Source organism: Mytilus galloprovincialis, chromosome 3 (genome assembly GCF_965363235.1).
Source record: "Mytilus galloprovincialis chromosome 3, xbMytGall1.hap1.1, whole genome shotgun sequence".
NCBI classification, from domain to species: Eukaryota; Metazoa; Mollusca; class Bivalvia; order Mytilida; family Mytilidae; genus Mytilus; species Mytilus galloprovincialis.
Window position 1 is genome coordinate 37405977 of NC_134840.1, and position 17919 is coordinate 37423895.

The 17919-nt window shown below is 30.7% G+C and overlaps 1 protein-coding gene across 2 annotated transcripts in view; it reads left to right on the top strand.

Moving 5' to 3' along the window:
* Positions 1 to 5: 5 nt before the first annotated feature.
* LOC143067864 (5'-3' exoribonuclease 2-like) overlaps positions 6 to 17919 on the top strand; it is a 49453-nt gene continuing 31539 nt past the window's right edge. For both annotated transcript variants that reach the window (XM_076241448.1, XM_076241449.1), the window contains exons 1-14: positions 6 to 164; positions 6376 to 6503; positions 6933 to 7044; positions 7253 to 7426; positions 8050 to 8212; positions 11692 to 11742; positions 12218 to 12235; positions 12639 to 12778; positions 12948 to 13073; positions 14191 to 14270; positions 14948 to 15005; positions 16941 to 16998; positions 17251 to 17300; positions 17546 to 17593. In XM_076241448.1, the coding sequence (XP_076097563.1) occupies positions 90 to 164; positions 6376 to 6503; positions 6933 to 7044; positions 7253 to 7426; positions 8050 to 8212; positions 11692 to 11742; positions 12218 to 12235; positions 12639 to 12778; positions 12948 to 13073; positions 14191 to 14270; positions 14948 to 15005; positions 16941 to 16998; positions 17251 to 17300; positions 17546 to 17593 (1281 nt within the window). In that variant the 5' untranslated portion in view covers positions 6 to 89. The remainder of the gene's footprint in view (positions 165 to 6375; positions 6504 to 6932; positions 7045 to 7252; positions 7427 to 8049; positions 8213 to 11691; positions 11743 to 12217; positions 12236 to 12638; positions 12779 to 12947; positions 13074 to 14190; positions 14271 to 14947; positions 15006 to 16940; positions 16999 to 17250; positions 17301 to 17545; positions 17594 to 17919) is intronic.

Consider the following 17919-nt stretch of genomic DNA (forward strand, 5'->3'; position numbering starts at 1 on the left):
AGGTCTTTCTTAAAATAATTGCGGAAATATTGAAAGGTCAAGGCCGATAAATAACAAACCAGCGTGGAAATTTAAATTCAGCCGAAAAAATGGGAGTACCGGCATTTTTTCGCTGGTTAAGTAAAAAGTATCCATCAATTCTACTCCATTGTGTAGAAGAAAAGGTAACACAGATTTTCAATTTGGGTGCATTCTTTTTAAAAAAATCTCCATGGGCATGGTATTTTTTGTCTGACTGGAAAAAAACTAAATTATCTCATTTTCTTTCAATACAGAGTCGGATTCATATATGTATCTCTTAATTTCGGTACCAATTTACATTGCACAAAAATAGCATTGCATATTACATATTCAGGGACCCCCATTAGTCATAATTACCATTTTTAATGATGGTGCAGGAATCCGGGGGGGAGGAGGGGGTGCAAGTCAAATCGGCACCCGGTCAATTCGGCACCCATAGAAAAAGTCAAATCGGCATCTGGTTAAATCAGCATCTAGTCAAATTGACACCTATTTAAAGTCAATTCGGCATCCAATTATATTTGATATAAACTACATGTAGTAGGGTGCCCGGTATCGAAAAAGACGTCTAGTTAACGAGTTTAAGTTAACGGATAACACACAGCTAAATTTATATGCAAACTATTGGAAAATCATTATATTTTCCAATCATGAATGTCGTCGTAAGCTACCGTGGTCACGTTTTTCAAAATTTTGTGCTTTCTAAGGGTACCCAAAAATACCTACTCATACAGGCCATCTTCAACACGAAAAATAAAATTATTGCTTTCTGTGTTATTTGTTCAAATGATACTGATCATTTAGCTTAAAAATTAAATTTATCATATAACAAAAGCTGAAAAGATTTATATAATTTATAAAGTGTAAGTATTTCATGATTTTAGTAAGACTATTTTTTTAGCTGAAATTTGTCACATTTTAACGAAAGAAAATTTATTGCGTGTAACTTTCGCAAGATTTTTACTCTGATTTCATCAATAAGACATGGTTCATATGTGTGCCAAATATATTTCGTGTAATGTTAATCGATGAGAAGAAAATAGCAATTTTAAACACAAATTTAGTGATAATTCTGCCTTGATTCAAACACACCTTTTCTCGTGCCGTTAATCGTTTTGTAGCTTACACTATCAGGTCGTTAACTAGGACAATTTTCACTTACTTCATTTCTCTTTTTATTTGTTGTATGGTCGATATGTATGTTTTGAATAGTCGAGTTATTTTGAAGATCGTTGTTTTGTTTTAGGAAATATTTTTTTTTTTTTGGTTTTTATATTTTTAATTGTTTTTTTGAATTGATTTTTTGTTATAATTGTAATATACAAATCAAATCCTTCAGTCACGTTTCAGACCCGGAATATGGCACACAGTCCTATTAAAACTATGCCCATCAAGCCCTAAACAAAGTAGGAATGAAATACGTGTGTTATATGTCATGGTTCTTAATAACTGAATTGCTTATTAGTATGCGAGAAATTAGCACAAACAACAGCTTTATAGAGGGTCTGGGAACACGGAAAGATCGTGTATATTTTAGTATATTTCAAGCGTCATTTATCTAGCTAGCACTTCCAAGGACCCCAATTCTGCTCAGAAGGAGTATTCGGGTTTTAAGAATCATTTTGTACGCCCGATTAGTAGATAACCGCATGATTTTACATGCTATTCGTGTAGATTAAGAGTTCGGTGTAAAAGGCATATAGGGTAGGATAATAATAAAGTCACAAGATACAGATGTTCTCATCTTATGCGTTCATTACTTCCCCTCCATGCAGCATACGCATGAGCTATGTTTTCAAACAGGCATAACTTGCACACAAGATTTTCGCCGCAATATGCCTGTCCACGAAATATGTAAAAGTCACGGGTTTGCCATCTGTAACATTCTACCAGGCGCACATGTTTTAACATGATGCGATATAACGTCATCCCTGTTTAGGATCGGTAAGCGCGCTGTTTTTTAGTCCTAAAGGAAAACCCAGATGATTTTTCCAATTTGTCAAACCTTTCTTATTGTGACATCTATGAATCTATGGACGCAGCTCGAGTTCTTGTTGTTACACTGAATGATCTCAAGTCAAAAATCAAAATAGATAATTGTGACCTAAACAAATTGAGCGTAATATTGGCTAAAATTGTCTGTTCTATGGGTGGGTTGTGGTCTCTTTGGTACATTCCCCATTTCCATTGTCAATTTTACAATTTATAATTTCTCCCTTATCAAACTTCATCCTTGCAAATTTACTTTTAAACAATATGTAATAAGAGCTTCAATCCAGACATAAATTTGATGTCTTCCCATATAGCAAAACTATACTACATTCTCCTCTTAAGTTAGGATGGGAAAAGAAGAATGACTTGTTTCTTTCTATCTCGAAGGTCAGATGTCATATGAATTTCTGCAAGATTAAGTTTGCATTTGTTTCGAACAAAATCTATCATGTACAGATTTATGCCCATGTCAGGCAAATAACATTTGTCAAAATGCAAATACTCGTCTGGTTGCAGTTAGAAACATTGATGACTACGAAGATGTAGATGTATAAGATTTCATTTTTCTGTTTGTACCTTATGAATCATTGCTAGCTATTGAATGAAAATTAAGCAGTCAATAATCTTTTCTAAACAATAAATATAACATCTACTCAATTTTGAAATCGTTGGAAATATAGTAATAATCTATCTAGTGGAGAAAGATATGTAAAAAAAAACCTGCCGTATTTTCTCTGACCTTGCCGTGGTTGGTGGGCTTAAACCACAGGAAACCATTCAAAGTAGTAGGTAATACCAGCTTCGATCAAAATTTTCTATTGGCATTTGTTCTTTTTTTCGTGTGTTTGCAATGGTGTTGTCAGCTTGTCTTTATTTTATAATGTCTCTATGGTTTCTCACGCCTTGTTTGTTTACAATTGTTTGTAAAATACATCTGTGCTGTACATAACCCTCTCCCTTATTTTATTTTTGGAATACTTGTAAACAGCATAGCCAATTGTTGCTCATTTAGTCATCTGTATGGGATGTTTTACCTATTTATAATAGACGTTTTGTTTTTCTAACTTTAACCCCCCTTTTTCTCCGTTTGCATTAATTTTTACTTCTGGAAAGCAAAGCTATACACAGAGCTTCATATTCAACAAAGTTTGACGTTAATGTTACACAAATTTAAAAAAAAAATCATTTATATATATATATACTCTTTCACAACCAATAACAAAAGTTTGGTATTTACCTAGATATTGACGAACACCTGACTATCAAAAGACGTGGAAAACACATTTTGTTTTCGACAAATTATTAAAGTTAAGATCTAAAAAACATCTTTAGATGTTACTTGTAATGAATTAAATACAAAAATTTCAAATTTAGAATTTGAAATAGGTCAAGGTTACTGTTATTTAACAGTTCTTTGAAAATTTCAAATTTGCACCCTATATGCAAAAAAGTCAATCTAAAGTCATTTTTGGGGATAAAAATATAAAATAAGTTTTAAATGTCAAATGAATGTAGATACAAAAGATATATTTCTATAAATTAGTTGTTTTTATTTTGCTCTAAACGCATATATGTATGAGAAACCAGCTATCTCAAAGTGACTGCATTTTTCTGAAATTTTTGCTTTGACCTTTGACCATGATTTAAAAAAACCTGACCACGACAGACAACGACGACAATGATATTTCGATGAAGTTTGTTCTCCTCTTTCCAGTAATATAACATATAGCCGTGTGTTATTCCGTTAAGGCAAATCGATAAAATTTGTTGATTGGGCACCCTACTTATTTGTATATATAAACTATTCGAAAAATGTCTAAATGATCTTTCTAATTCTAATAGATGTATTTACACTTGTATGCAAATTTGTCCGCCATTACATATAATCACACAGGTTCCCGTAAACTTTGACATCATAATTCAACACATTTGACGTCATAACTAAAAAGTGATTGTTGCTTGATGTCAAAGGGTTATTCAGAGGTGATTTAAGGTCATTCGATGGCAAAATACATCTAAATACCAAAAGTGTAAATACGTTTATTATTCTTAGGGTTTTCTCAACATTCTATTTATGACTCAGACTGTTGTTTTGATAAGTTTTCTTTTCAATTAATAAATTTTAAGAATAATTTCATGAGTACCTATACAAATCTTTGTTGATTAAAGAGTCAATGTCTTGCTAGCATTATTAAAAGAGCTGTAACTCTATATATATACAAGTAGTTATTGATGGTTTTTTTCTTCAAAAAACAATGAAGCCATTACACAAGATGTTGTTTTATCAGAAAGTTAGAAGTAGTGATAGGGAAAACCATGAACACTTTTCATTAGTATCACTAATTATCGAAAAATTATACGCAATTCTAAGGTCGTTTTGCAGGAAAGTTTAAACAGCATGAAACCAACAATCATGCAGGATGCTCAACTGGATGAAACATGCATAAAAAATATCTTACACTTTTAATACACTCACATTAATTAGACCGAAAAAATGGCATACAAAAACTGCCTTAAAATGTAAATTCGTCAATATTTTGGCACACCCCCTTCTTTATTTTAATCGTTTTGCTTAGAATATTGCCAACAAATATATGTTAATTGATATATAATATATATATTAGACATATTTAACATGGGTGCCAAAATTACTACATCAGGTGCTGATTTAACATGTTTAACCAGGTGCCAATTTGACTAGGTGCTGATTTGACATATATATGATATGATCTTTCTAATTTTTCTGCCAAATTAAAGATTTTACCTAATTTTCATGGTCCACTGAACAGAAAATGATTGTACGGATGGGAAATCCATGTACTTATGACACATTCTTGTTTGAAGAAAAAAAATATGTCACAACGATAATGGAACAAAGCAGGCTGGGTTAGTGGGGCTGCTGTTATGGTAATTCAAGTTACCTTTTATTCACCTTCTTCCACCTAAGCGCTATCAGCTCTTTGATTTTTTTTTGTGTTGAATAATAATGGTTATCATAGTGTATTGCTATATTAATTTTATTGTTTCATTGTTTCAGATCAAAGGGACCAAGCTGTTAAAAACAATTATCTTTTGTGTTTTTCATTTAAAATCTTCAATGTTTTACTCATACCAACCTATACATGTAAATACATTCAGTATTTACACCAAAGCAATTTAAAACAACAATCATGATTTTCCAATTATTCAACTGGAATTTGAATTAAAATTGGGCGTGAACGTGCCAGGTGCGAACGTGTAGGGTGCGAACGGACCTGATACCATATATACCCTGGTGCACGGGCATTGTTGAAATATCTTCTGTCACTGTCAAATGATTCCCCCATCGTTAAATCATCATCTACCATCATGACCATTCTCCAAATGAAATCTGCCATTGTCAAAATTTTATTTCATTTCTCTAGCCGCTGTCATTTTTGTTAGCAATTATAATCAATTGCATGTAATTTGCACAAGGCTTTTTGAAGTATAATCAAGAGGGTCCGCCTGATAACAGTTTTAAAGCCCTGAGGGATACCCGGCATAAGACCGATAATCATTTACACAGATACATTTAGATCTACTCACCTGACAGGAGAACGTTTGATCAAGATAGAAAATTGATTGCATTATCTAAATATGTTTCAGGGATTGCTTATATAAATTTAGAATTAAAAAAATAATTTAAATCCAGTTACAAAGAAAAAAATTGAGAAGGCGAACACATGCTTTATTATTGACTGGCATCAGCCTTTTTAAACGAGTTCAAAATAAGACATAAAGAGAACATAATATCATGCCAACAACATGAGTACATCAATTATCGATAATATTGAATTACTTAACAAGTTTTAAAGTAAATTCATGGAGTATTAACTGCAGTTGAAGATAATTCTTGGTGTAATTCAGAATTTATTTTGTAGTTTACAATAAATTTGATACATCTGTTTTTCCAGTTTACATTCAGAATCGAAAGATGTCTGTTAAGACTTTTGCAAAAGCGAGACATAGCTATCTTACATTTCTTTAGTGTTGGCGTAATCCACAAATATTATTATTTCTGTGTTTAAAGTTTTTGAAATTTTAATAACTTTCTTAAACTATCATTGATTTGTACCAAACTTGGATAGAAATCTTGTTTAAGATCACAAGCTTGCATCTAGAAGGATATTTGGTGCAAATTTATTTCGTGTTTTCTGTATGGAGACATACATGTAGTTGCTGACCTTCAACATCATTTGTGGTAAAGGGTTGTTTCATTTACTATCATACCAGATCTTCTATTATTGATATAAACCTTGCAACTGGATAGTCAATCTTATAGCTTGAATTCTACTATAATACATGTAATTAGAAAGTTATTCTTTATTATTATCATTTAAGCCAAAAGAAGTTGGAGATGAAACAATTCCTGTGGACACAAGTCAACCTAACCCCAATGATTATGAGTTTGACAATTTGTACCTGGACATGAATGGTATTATCCATCCATGTTGTCACCCAGAAGACAAGTAAGTACATTGTAACGTTTCAAAAACAGTAGCAGTGAGCTGTGTAAGAGAATGCATATTTAGAATTTAGAACTGTATACAATATAAATATCAGGTTTTGATATGAATGAAAAGAGATGTAGGCATGGTATGTAGATGTTTATGAGACACAAAAAACAAAAATCGTGAGAGATCAATTTCACAATCATCAGATTCACAGCAGTTCCAAATATGAATAATCAACTAATTTTAAGTTGTTGACCATTGTTTATTTGTCATACAAATATGAATAGCATACACATGTATGTAGATTTATATTATAGCACAGTAAGCTTTTTATTATCATAAATATAATTAGATGAACACTTATCACTACCAAATACATAAATGTACCATGTTAATTTGGTATAAACTTTGATGAAAGTATATCAATATGGCTCTCTTTTTCAGACCAGCTCCAAAGAATGAAAATGAGATGATGGTTCTGATTTTTGAATACATTGATAGAATATTCTCCATTGTAAGACCTAGGAAGGTGTTATACATGGCAATAGATGGAGTTGTAAGTTGAAATAATTCAGTTTATAAATTATTACCTTTTCTTCTAAAAATATAAATACTTTAGTTTTATATTAATTATTTAAATTGTTTCTTTTTATTTGAAAGACTGCATTGGTTTGCCTCCCCTTAACTAGTTTGCCCAATAATTAATTGAAGGTTTTATAATTCATGTACTGATGCAGTTAAGAGTTTATGATATGTAACTTCAGGCACCTAGAGCTAAGATGAATCAGCAGAGATCTAGAAGATTTAGAGCCTCCAAAGAAATCACAGAAAAAATAGAAGAAATGGCCAGATTGAGGAGCGAACTTACTCAGAAAGGTTGTGATTTACCACCAGAGAAAGAAAAAGGAGAACATTTTGACAGTAACTGTATAACACCTGTAAGGGATGTTACTTATTTCAAATACCTAAAAAAAAAAATGAAATAATAGATATTCTGAAGTATGAATTTTATTTTGTTTTCATGATGTCTAAAGTGACATTCATCATCTACTAGTCTTCATTTTGATAAACTTTTTTATCTAAAGACCTAGGGAAGTAATAATCTAAAAAAATACTGATTTCATGAACCTACTAAATGAAGTGCAATTGGTATAATAGTTTGAAAGACGTTAAACTATGCATTTGTGATTTTGAAATTGGGTTATGGTTTATGAAGGATGTATGTCCATCAGATATTTACAAGAATTAATTAAAGTTTGGCTTTTGAAGGATTTTGGAAGTCTCCTCTCATCCTTCCACATTCATTCAGTGGAATAGACCTTAGACAATAATGATACAAAAAACATCAAACAATCAAATATTTTCAAATTTAAAAACATAATAAAAGAGTCAATTGTATTGAAGTAGTTTTCAGACTATTTGGATTTAGACCTCAAACAATGAAAATAGAGATTGCAACACAATGGAAGGCAAAGATTGAATGTTTGTTCTGTCAGATGACATTTGTTTCCTCAAAAATTATAGTGAAATAGAGTTGTAAAAGATAAAATATCTATTATAGGGAACACCATTCATGTTCAGATTAGCAGACTGTTTAAGATATTACATTCATGACAGAATAAATACTGATCCAGGATGGCAAAATATTAAAGTTATATTATCTGATGCTAATGTACCCGGAGAAGGGGAACATAAAATTATGGACTACATCAGAAGACAGAGAGGTAAGCAAAAATTTATGGTTACACATTTTGAAACAATGGAAATAAGCTTTGCATAAAAATCATTCCACATAATATATTACATTAAAAAACATGAATTTGATGGACTTGGACATTAAAAGCAGTGATGGCACTACTGTGAATTCATTATTATGCATTGGATATCAATTTTTGTGGATTTTGTGGGTACAGGGAATCCACAAATCTAAGTGTTCAAGGACATACAAATGTTCCATATAAATATACTTTGACTAAAAGAAAACCATAAAATTTAATATCCAGGAAAAAGGAGGTTTTCCTAAATCCACAAAAATAAATGAATCTACAGTACAGTACCGTTCAAAAGTACCAACTCTCCCACACCCTACACCAAGGAAAATGTCGGAGTCACTCCGAAAAACTCCGATATTCCTCCCAAAATGTTGGGAGGAATTTGGGAGTAATCTCTCCCAAAATCAGGTAAATGTTTATTGTGATAGCGAGCTCACTCTCTACACCGAGGAATTAATTGCCCTTATCCTCCTTTGATCTCTACCGGCATACGACTGATAGGGTAATTGGATTACCTGACAGGTAAAGGTTGAAGTAATAAAGAATTATATTTCAGGTCTACTGTATCAGTTTAAGTGTCAAACAGGTATATAATTTTAAATGTCTTTTAATATTAATTAAGTTTAATTTGTGGTAATAATAAGTCAAAATATTTTCGTATTTTTCGTTTGCTTATCTAAAAATATCTTTACCTTAATGTACTTGCTTTAAAAAAAAAAAGGATTATAAAATATAGTGGAATATGTGAAAAATCCAATATTCTACTTCAAAGTTAAAGTCTTTATTTGAAAATTATGTGTCTAAAAGTTTTGTATATGCAAGTAAAACGGAAAATTTATTCACCATTCATTAGGCATAATAATGGCCCCGTAATAATTGTGTAAGTCTACGGCATTTTCTTTTTACGATTATCTAATTGCTGGAATGAATAAGATATTTAAAGCAAAATGTTATTATTAATTCTTTCAATTGTTTTTAAGTTTTATAGAAAATATAAACTACTTAATTTTGACCTCGATGTCTTTATCAGTAAATTAATATTTTATTTATGAAATGGACATACTTGTGTAAAAAGAACCGGAAACTTCCGCTAAATTAATGAGAGCAGTTTAAAGAAAATCATAAAAATTACACGTCTCAAAGTTTTGTATATGCAAGTAAAAGGGAAAATATTATTCACCATTCGTTATGCTTAATAATTCCGGCATTTTCGTTTTACGAATTATTGGCAGTACTGTAGGATAATAATACATTTCGGTTACAACAGGAATACTTCCACAGCTGCATTAATTTCGTCTTTGTATAATATTTATTTTCGCATAGTGAATGTAAATTTATGTATTTTGAACAGTGATCTTAAAAGATTTTAAAAACAATTATTTGCCGTGCGAAGAAAATTCCACGATACACATCTCAGTTATCAGTAGTTTGGGTTGAACTTGAACTTGACTTACTTAACAATGTTAAATGCTAAAAATAGTTAACATTAATTTTATCCACAGCACGAGTTTTTTAAAGGGGGGGAAATAATATCGCGTACCAGTAAACTCAGGTGACCTTTCTAGACGACCGTGGGAAAAATTCATTCAAGGTGAACATCATTTTTGTGCGATCGTATTGAGGCTCCCGAAGGTCCTTTTACAATTGATTAATCGGAATCTAAAATATAATTCTTTTCCGAATAAACGAGAACACATCTTTGACTATTTGAATTTTAATGTTTTTATCTTTCAAAAAAGGACGTAGACCTGAACATTAGTTATACGTCCATGGTCAATAATATAAATTTATGGTTGATGAAATATTGAAGTTATGATGGAAATTGTCCCGGGTGATCAATTGTGTTCAATGACAACAATACGATAAAGAACTGCCAATTGTAGGCGGTTGGGAAATTTTGAAAATAAAATGATGACTGATTTAACTGGAATAGAATATTATGATGGGCAATAGTGAGGTTTGATAAAAATTAAAGGATTAGTGACCTATAGGATAGCGATAAGCGAATTACTTATCATCACAACTTTTAACATCTTTTGTAAACGTAAAATGATTGAGCGTCATAAACTTGTCAAAAACATGAAGACAGGTAGAATTATAGTATATTTTAATTTTTACACTTTCCAAATTTAAATGACGAAATTGATACAAATACTTTCGTCAATTTGAAAACTGTTTCGTAAAATAGCAAAATGACGAGCGCTAACAATATCACTTTAAGTTATTTCCTTTGTCCAACAGAGTTGTCACTTTACAGTTTCTTTTCGTAAATTAAATTATTCAAGTATGTATAAATGTACCGAGGTGGTGAAACATAATATTTTACATTGGTCAATAAATTAAGTTTACTTGTTGATCCGATGAATCGTGTTACCGTAAAAACAACATGATTTTATTAGCCAGTTGATTTTTAAATAATGAACAATTAATGCACCGATATTGCTGATTGAGTAAGTAATAAAAGATTCTAATTGTGTCAGAATCGTCTTTGTTGAAAGAACGCAATGTATGTCCTTACCGGACTGTAATAGAAACACAAAATAACAAGTTTTTTCTTCATACTTTTTCGTATGTACGTTTTATTTCAAAGATAATGGCATAGGACAAAAACATATAAGATAATAATTATCTTCTTCTAAATGATAATGTCACATCTTTATCTGTCAAAGAAAGGAAAACATTTGTTCAATTTTTAATACCGTGATTTTAAAGCACACCTGTGCAATCAAGATCGATTAAATGTACATAGGTAAATTATCTGGGTAATCCGATTACGTTGTCACGCGTCGTTAATTTTTAGTACATCCGATGGGCAATAAACCAATTAACAGCCACGCGGTGTTGGGAGAGAATTTTTGGAGGACTTTGGGAGTGAAATCCGCGGTACTCGGTGTGATTCCGAGAAACACAGAAATCGGATAAAAACGATATCGAATCGATCCGTTTGAATGGTACTGTATGTGCACTTCAATCTTGTCTAATATGTCTAATATGATAAATTGGGAGATAGACCAAATTATATGGAGTGAATGTGTATGAAAGTAAATGAATGTGAATTACTAGAAGATATCTAGTATATCAAAGTGATATTGCCCAATGGACTCCTTTTTTTTTTTTGCCCCACCTAGGGGCTCTTAAGTTTTTTTTTCAGTCTGTGCATCCAATCGTTTGTTGGTCTGCTTTGTCCGTCAGTTTGTCCGTCTGTCTGTCCTGCTCTAGGTTTAATTTTTTATCAAGCTAGTTTTTGATGAGTCCAATCTAGTACATTCATTTTCTGCACTCATTCAACAAAAAGATTCATATTTTGACTCACTGCTGATATTGAACAAAGATCACTGAACAAAAAAACAGATAATCTAAACATATTTAAAATCTTTTTAATGGAGGCAAACAATGATAATGTATGATAAACTAAACTTTATATATTACAGATCAACCTGACCATGATCCTAACACAAAACATTGTTTGAATGGTGCTGATGGTAAGTTAATGTTCAGTTAGAAGAGAGATTAGGATAACATAAAAAACTACATTCAATCCTGTCCTGCCAATATAATTAACTGAAATAGATGTAAAATCGAATAATAGATGTCGAATCATGATTAATAGTCAATTAGATCTAAAATCAAAGAAAATCTGATGACAAAAAACCAATGCATCATGTATTTACATTCTAACTGTATACCAACTTTAGAAATCTAGAAGATAGCCTCTTCCATGTTGGAGATTAACAATATTTGCAGAACTACTGATGTTTTTAAATCTAGATAATTTTAATAATCTGATAACTTTATATGATATGCAATCTATTCCCCATTTATTTAAAACTGACTTGGACAAATTGCCTTCTTATATTTGGTTACTTTCATTCTTTTGTACAAATGATGTTTATTTTATTAAGTATGAAAAGCTGTAAGATTAAAACCAAAATTCATCATTGATTCTCTTTTTTTCAGCTGATCTGATTATGTTGGGTAAGTAATACACAATACTCACTTTAGTAAAACATAGCTTGTCAGGAGTTGTGTTTGTCATTGGTTATTTGGTGAATGTGGTGTTGATGACTGATCTTAGATTGTCTCTGAGTTTATTTTAATTAGAACTTTTATGAGCCGGTGACTAATTAAAGCTTTACATGGTAAAGACCCTATATTGATTGAAGACAGTATGTTGCCTTCTAAATGTCTTTTAGATATTTATGTTATTGGGTTGCTTTCTATTTGATGTATATCCCACGTCTTCTTTATTCCCGATTCTTTGAAATAAATTTCAGTCTTAGTTTTCATGTTTCATTATTTAAATTTGTTTAAACATGAAATTAAAAAATCTCTTCCTATATTTATGTACAATGTTTTGACATTTGACCTATAATCTCAGGTTTAGCTACACATGAGCCTCACTTCACCATTATTAGAGAGGAGTTCAAACCAAATAAACCAAGAAGTTGTGATATGTGTGGTCAGATGGGCCATGAAATGAAAGATTGTACAGGTTTACCTAAGGAAAAAGTAGGAGAGGTATGTTATTAGTCATATGATTTGCTGTTAATAATTGAACTGCTATTTTGATGCTAATGGACTACTTTTGGATTAATTACAAGTCTTGTATTTATATATAAAACAAAATATTGTGTACACCTATGGTGTATGAACTTAGTTTTGATTTCACAAATAATTTCTTTTTCAGCATGATGATGGACCAGTGATGTTTGACTCAGAACAACAGTTTATATTTTTAAGATTAAATATATTACGAGAGTATCTAGAAAGAGAGTTACTGATGACCAACCTCCCATTTAAATATGATTTTGAGGTAAATAATAATGACCATGTTTGAAATTATTTGAATCAGCCTACCTGAAAGCAACTAAAGAAAAAAGTAAAGCCTTTTTAATTTGTATCAATTCTGTGGGACACCAAGCATATTAGAAAAAAATTATTAAGTCTGGTTTTTGGCTTCAATATGAAAATAAGAAGATGTGGTATGTTTGCCAATAAGTCAACTCTCCACAAGAGACCAAATGACCCATAGATTAACAACTAAATCTCGCTGTATGACCTTCAATTATCAGCCAAACCCATAATGCCTAGTCAGCTATAAAATGTTTCAAAAGGACAAATGTAAAACATTTTTTTGAGAAAACTAAATGCCTAATTTATGTACAAAATAAATGCAAAACAAGTATGAAACACAGACATTATTTTACATCTAATTTAAGGCTAACTGTCACGCTGGTATTTAAGACACAGATAGACTGATATATTAAATTCCAATTCCGGAAAATGAATAAATTTTCTATGCTGAATTTTGTTGAGGGGTTTTAAAAAAAACATTAGGTGTTCATATACTAAAGATTATAAAAATGGATTTTTTTATATGAGTTTTAAACATATTTAATTATAGTGGATTGGGAAACACGTTTTGCAACTTATATTAATCCCTTTCCACTTTGCGGATGCTAGTGCTGCCTTGTAGTGGCACTAGACTGCTCTTTTTCTAAATCTACAAAGGTGTCTTTAACGTGCAAGAGATATGGCTCTCTCTTAGCACGGGTGAGCCATTTATCGTCCCCTTCCGACGGACTATCATCGTTTCCTCAAGACCATACTCGCAAATGGTGTAACAGGAGCGCTGAAAATTCGGTCCCTGAAATTTTCATCCCAGTTGGGAATCAAACAAGGAACCTTTGTGTTAGTAGTCCGATGCACTAACCACTACACCACGGCTTTTTGTAGTGAGGACAGTAGTGTTTGGCCTGATTGATGTCTGAAATAAGTGCTGGTACGAACTCTTAACCATGTTAATAATCTATTCCATGAATATTAAATTAATTCTGGCTCAATAGTATTTTTAATTGCATTGTATTGGCTTTTTAATATTTTAGAGATGTTCAGATGAAAAGTTTTTATATGTGTGTTGTTTTTTTCAGCGATCTTTAGATGATTGGGTTTTTATGTGTTTTTTTGTGGGTAATGATTTCCTTCCTCATTTACCATCATTAGAAATCAGGTGAGTAACTGTTACTTAAGGTCTTCATTAGAAAGTAATTGATGTTTCTATTAGAAAACCAAAGGTTTGTTTTTTTTTAGCAACCATCAGTTTTTTTTGTCTTCAAAACTACCAGAAGTTTTGTTTCAAAACTGGAAATATGAATCTTTTTTCATACATAGTTTTCATACATATTAGACATGCAATCTGCTTGTATAGAAATATGAAAAAGTTGCATGATTTGCCAATCAACTATCAACCAGAAACTGAAGAATAAGGATATAAACACTTACTGGTCATCATACAACCTTCAACAATGAGTAAAACCAATACTGTACATTAAACTATAGAAAGTACCTATGCATGACAAAATGTGACATATGAGAAAATCAAAGATTTCTGATAAAACTAAAATGACACACATCAACCATTGACAAGAATTGGATTACAGGAACTTAAATGGGACAAGATAGATATACCTGTACCCATTTTGATAATTTTTGTAAGCTTTTTTAAAAGAAGCTGAAATATAATCTAATTTTCTGAACCATTTTGATCAATGATACCTATTTTGTGTAATCAATTGTTATTACAGTGTTCCACTGAGTGGCTACAATTTGGATGGAGGTTTTAAATATTTTATAATAATAAAAAGATTAAAGGTTGATTTTATATCTTTCTATACTTTCTTTTTACAGGGAAAATGCTATTGACAGACTTATAAAATTGTACAAAAATTGTGTAAGAAGGACTGGGGTAAGTGCTCAAATTTATCCTAACTCCTGTTTTTACTGCTCATAGTAACAGAAAATGAATAGAATTTTGCTGTAGCTGCAGTTTTTGATTCTAACTATTGCTACAAACACATTAATTTATTCATGATAGGATTTCATGAAAACAAAAAAGACAATTTAAATCTAGCAATTTTATTAGATTTTAAAAAAGCTTTTGATTTGGTAGATCATGATATTCTTTGTTTAAAGCTTGAAATTTATGAATTTAGTGAGGCTACTGTTAGTTTTTTCAAGTCATACCTCAATAACAGAAAATAGCAGGTAAACATTTGTAATGTTTATTCTGAATAACAACATGTAAAATTTGGTGTCCCCCCAAGGTTCTATACTTGGTCCCCTATTGTTTGTACTATTTATAAACGACCTTCCCTTATGCATTGAAAATTGCGAAACAGACCTATATGCTGATGACACCACTCTTCATAAATCTGGGAAAAACATAGAAAATATACATGATGATGTTCAAGAAGATTTATGCAGGGTTGAAGAGTGGTGTAAAATGAATAACATGTTCATTAATGCAAATAAAACAAAATGCTTGGTTACTGGAACAAAACAGAAACTATCAATTCAGACTTATCAACCAAACTTGATAATAAATTCAAAAGTATTACAAAATTCTTCATGTGAAAAATTATTAGGTGTTAAAATTGACAGCAGAATTAAACTGGAAAAATCAAATTGACCAAGTTTGTGCTAATATATCATCCAGAATATACCTTCTTTCTAAAATAAAGAATTTTTTTAGATATAAATGCAAGGAAAACATATTACAATGGGTATATTCTTCCCTTAATTGACTACTGCTGTATTATTTGGGGTGAATGTAAAAATGAAGGGAAACAAGAATTTTATAACTCCAAAAAAGGGCAGCAAGATTAATTCTAGATGCAGATCCTTTATCCCCCTCAGCCCCCTTATTTAAAAAACTTGGGTGGATGACAGTTGACAATAGAATGAAATACCACAAATATTTACTTCTATATAAATATATGCAAATGGAAGCATCAATGTACCTAGTTCAAAAGTTTAAACTGAAATCAGATAATAATCTTTACTCCTTAAGAGGTGTCACTCAAGGTAATCTGATAGTTCCAAAGTCAAAAGCTGAGCTACTCAAGAAATCCTTTGTTTATTCTAGATCAGTATTAAGGAATGGACTACCACACAAAATGCGTAAAGCTCAAAACACTTTTACTTTTAAGCAAAGTATCAAGAAGTACCTAACACAATCCTGATAAGAAATGTTTACTACAATGTATTCGTATATTTTTTATTTTCATTTGATTTTTTGACTACATGTACATCTTAAACAGCATTATATCTTATGTTAATAACAATACATTGAATTACATGACTGTAAATTACAGCGGATTCCATTGAGTGTGCAGCCAAAGGTAATATTTTTGGTTAGCTTGCTTCTTAACTGAACTGTGAAGTCAATTCTTAAAGTAGGGAATTTACGTAACCTAACAAGACTTCACGGTTCTAACAATCCAAAGATATTACCTTTGGTTACACACTCAATGGAATCCGCTATAACTATGTGTAAATATCTGTTTTGATTGTATTGTAATTTGTATGTGAGGGCCTCAGGGAAGATTAGTTTATTGTAACTAACTGAGTTTACCCTCTTTAAATAAAGAATTTATTATTATTGTTATAATTTTCATGATAAAATTTAATTTTCATGATAAAATTATATTTTTATTACAAATGGTGTTTAAGCTTTAATGATACTTTAGTAAATGAATTGGGCCAAGATGGTGATAAGCTATTGACTGTTTAGAATTATTGATAAACCACTATACCTCATCATTATTAAAAGTTCAAGATATATGATATAATGTGAATACAAAATGTATTATATTTGACTTTTTGAGCCACTTTATTTTAGGGGTATTTGACAGATAGTGGAGTAGTAAACTTAAGTCGTGTACAGATAATAATGCAAGGTAAGATATACAATATTTGCACCTAGTACTTATTCTATTGAGAAGAGATAAAAATTGAAAAATGTCACAAGTGCAAATAATTCATTAGTGCATTCAACTTCAAAAGAATATTTCACAATTTTATTTTTTGTTGTTGCTGAGAGTGATGTTTTTTTTTATTTAGAAAAATCAGTTCCCTGATGGTGTAGCCTTATTACTAATATTGTAGATTTATGTATTGTTTTGCTTTTCAATACTAAAATACATTTTCAGAGCTTGGTGAGGTAGAAGATGAAATTTTCAAGAAGAGGAGAAATAATGAGGTAAGTCTTAACATTTTATATACTTGATTTATTTGGACATCATCAGTTGCAAAATGGTTTTATTAAAAGATTAACAAAATAAAGAATAGGAATAGCAAATTGTTTTGATAAAAAGGTTAATAGTTTCAATTGACAGATAATATGTCAATTGGTTAGTGTATTATTCATATGTTGTTAACATTTTAATGACCTATTTGGACAGAACAGCAGTGATCTAAAACTGTTTTTCTTTTTTATATTTTCAGTTAGAATTCCAGCGAAGAAATAAAGAAAGGAAAGCAAGAGAAAAAAGAGTATGTTGTATATGAATCTAGAAATGCTAACATTATAGGTTAATTTAATATAATTTCTGACTTTTGAAATTATACTGAAAAAGTTTGAAAACAAAAACAATGGTCTTAAAAGAAGACTAGAACTAGTATGAAATATCTCATTGATGACCTTGAATCAAATTAAAAAAAAAATATCAAATATTCTTAAGTTGTTCTTTTCTGACATAATTTATCAGTTATAATTCCTGTCAATTTTGACTTACACATTTGCTTCAAGCTTTATAACATCTTGCATTTAAGGAACACTACAAAAGTAGTAAAAAAAATTCAATTAGAAACAGTTTTTC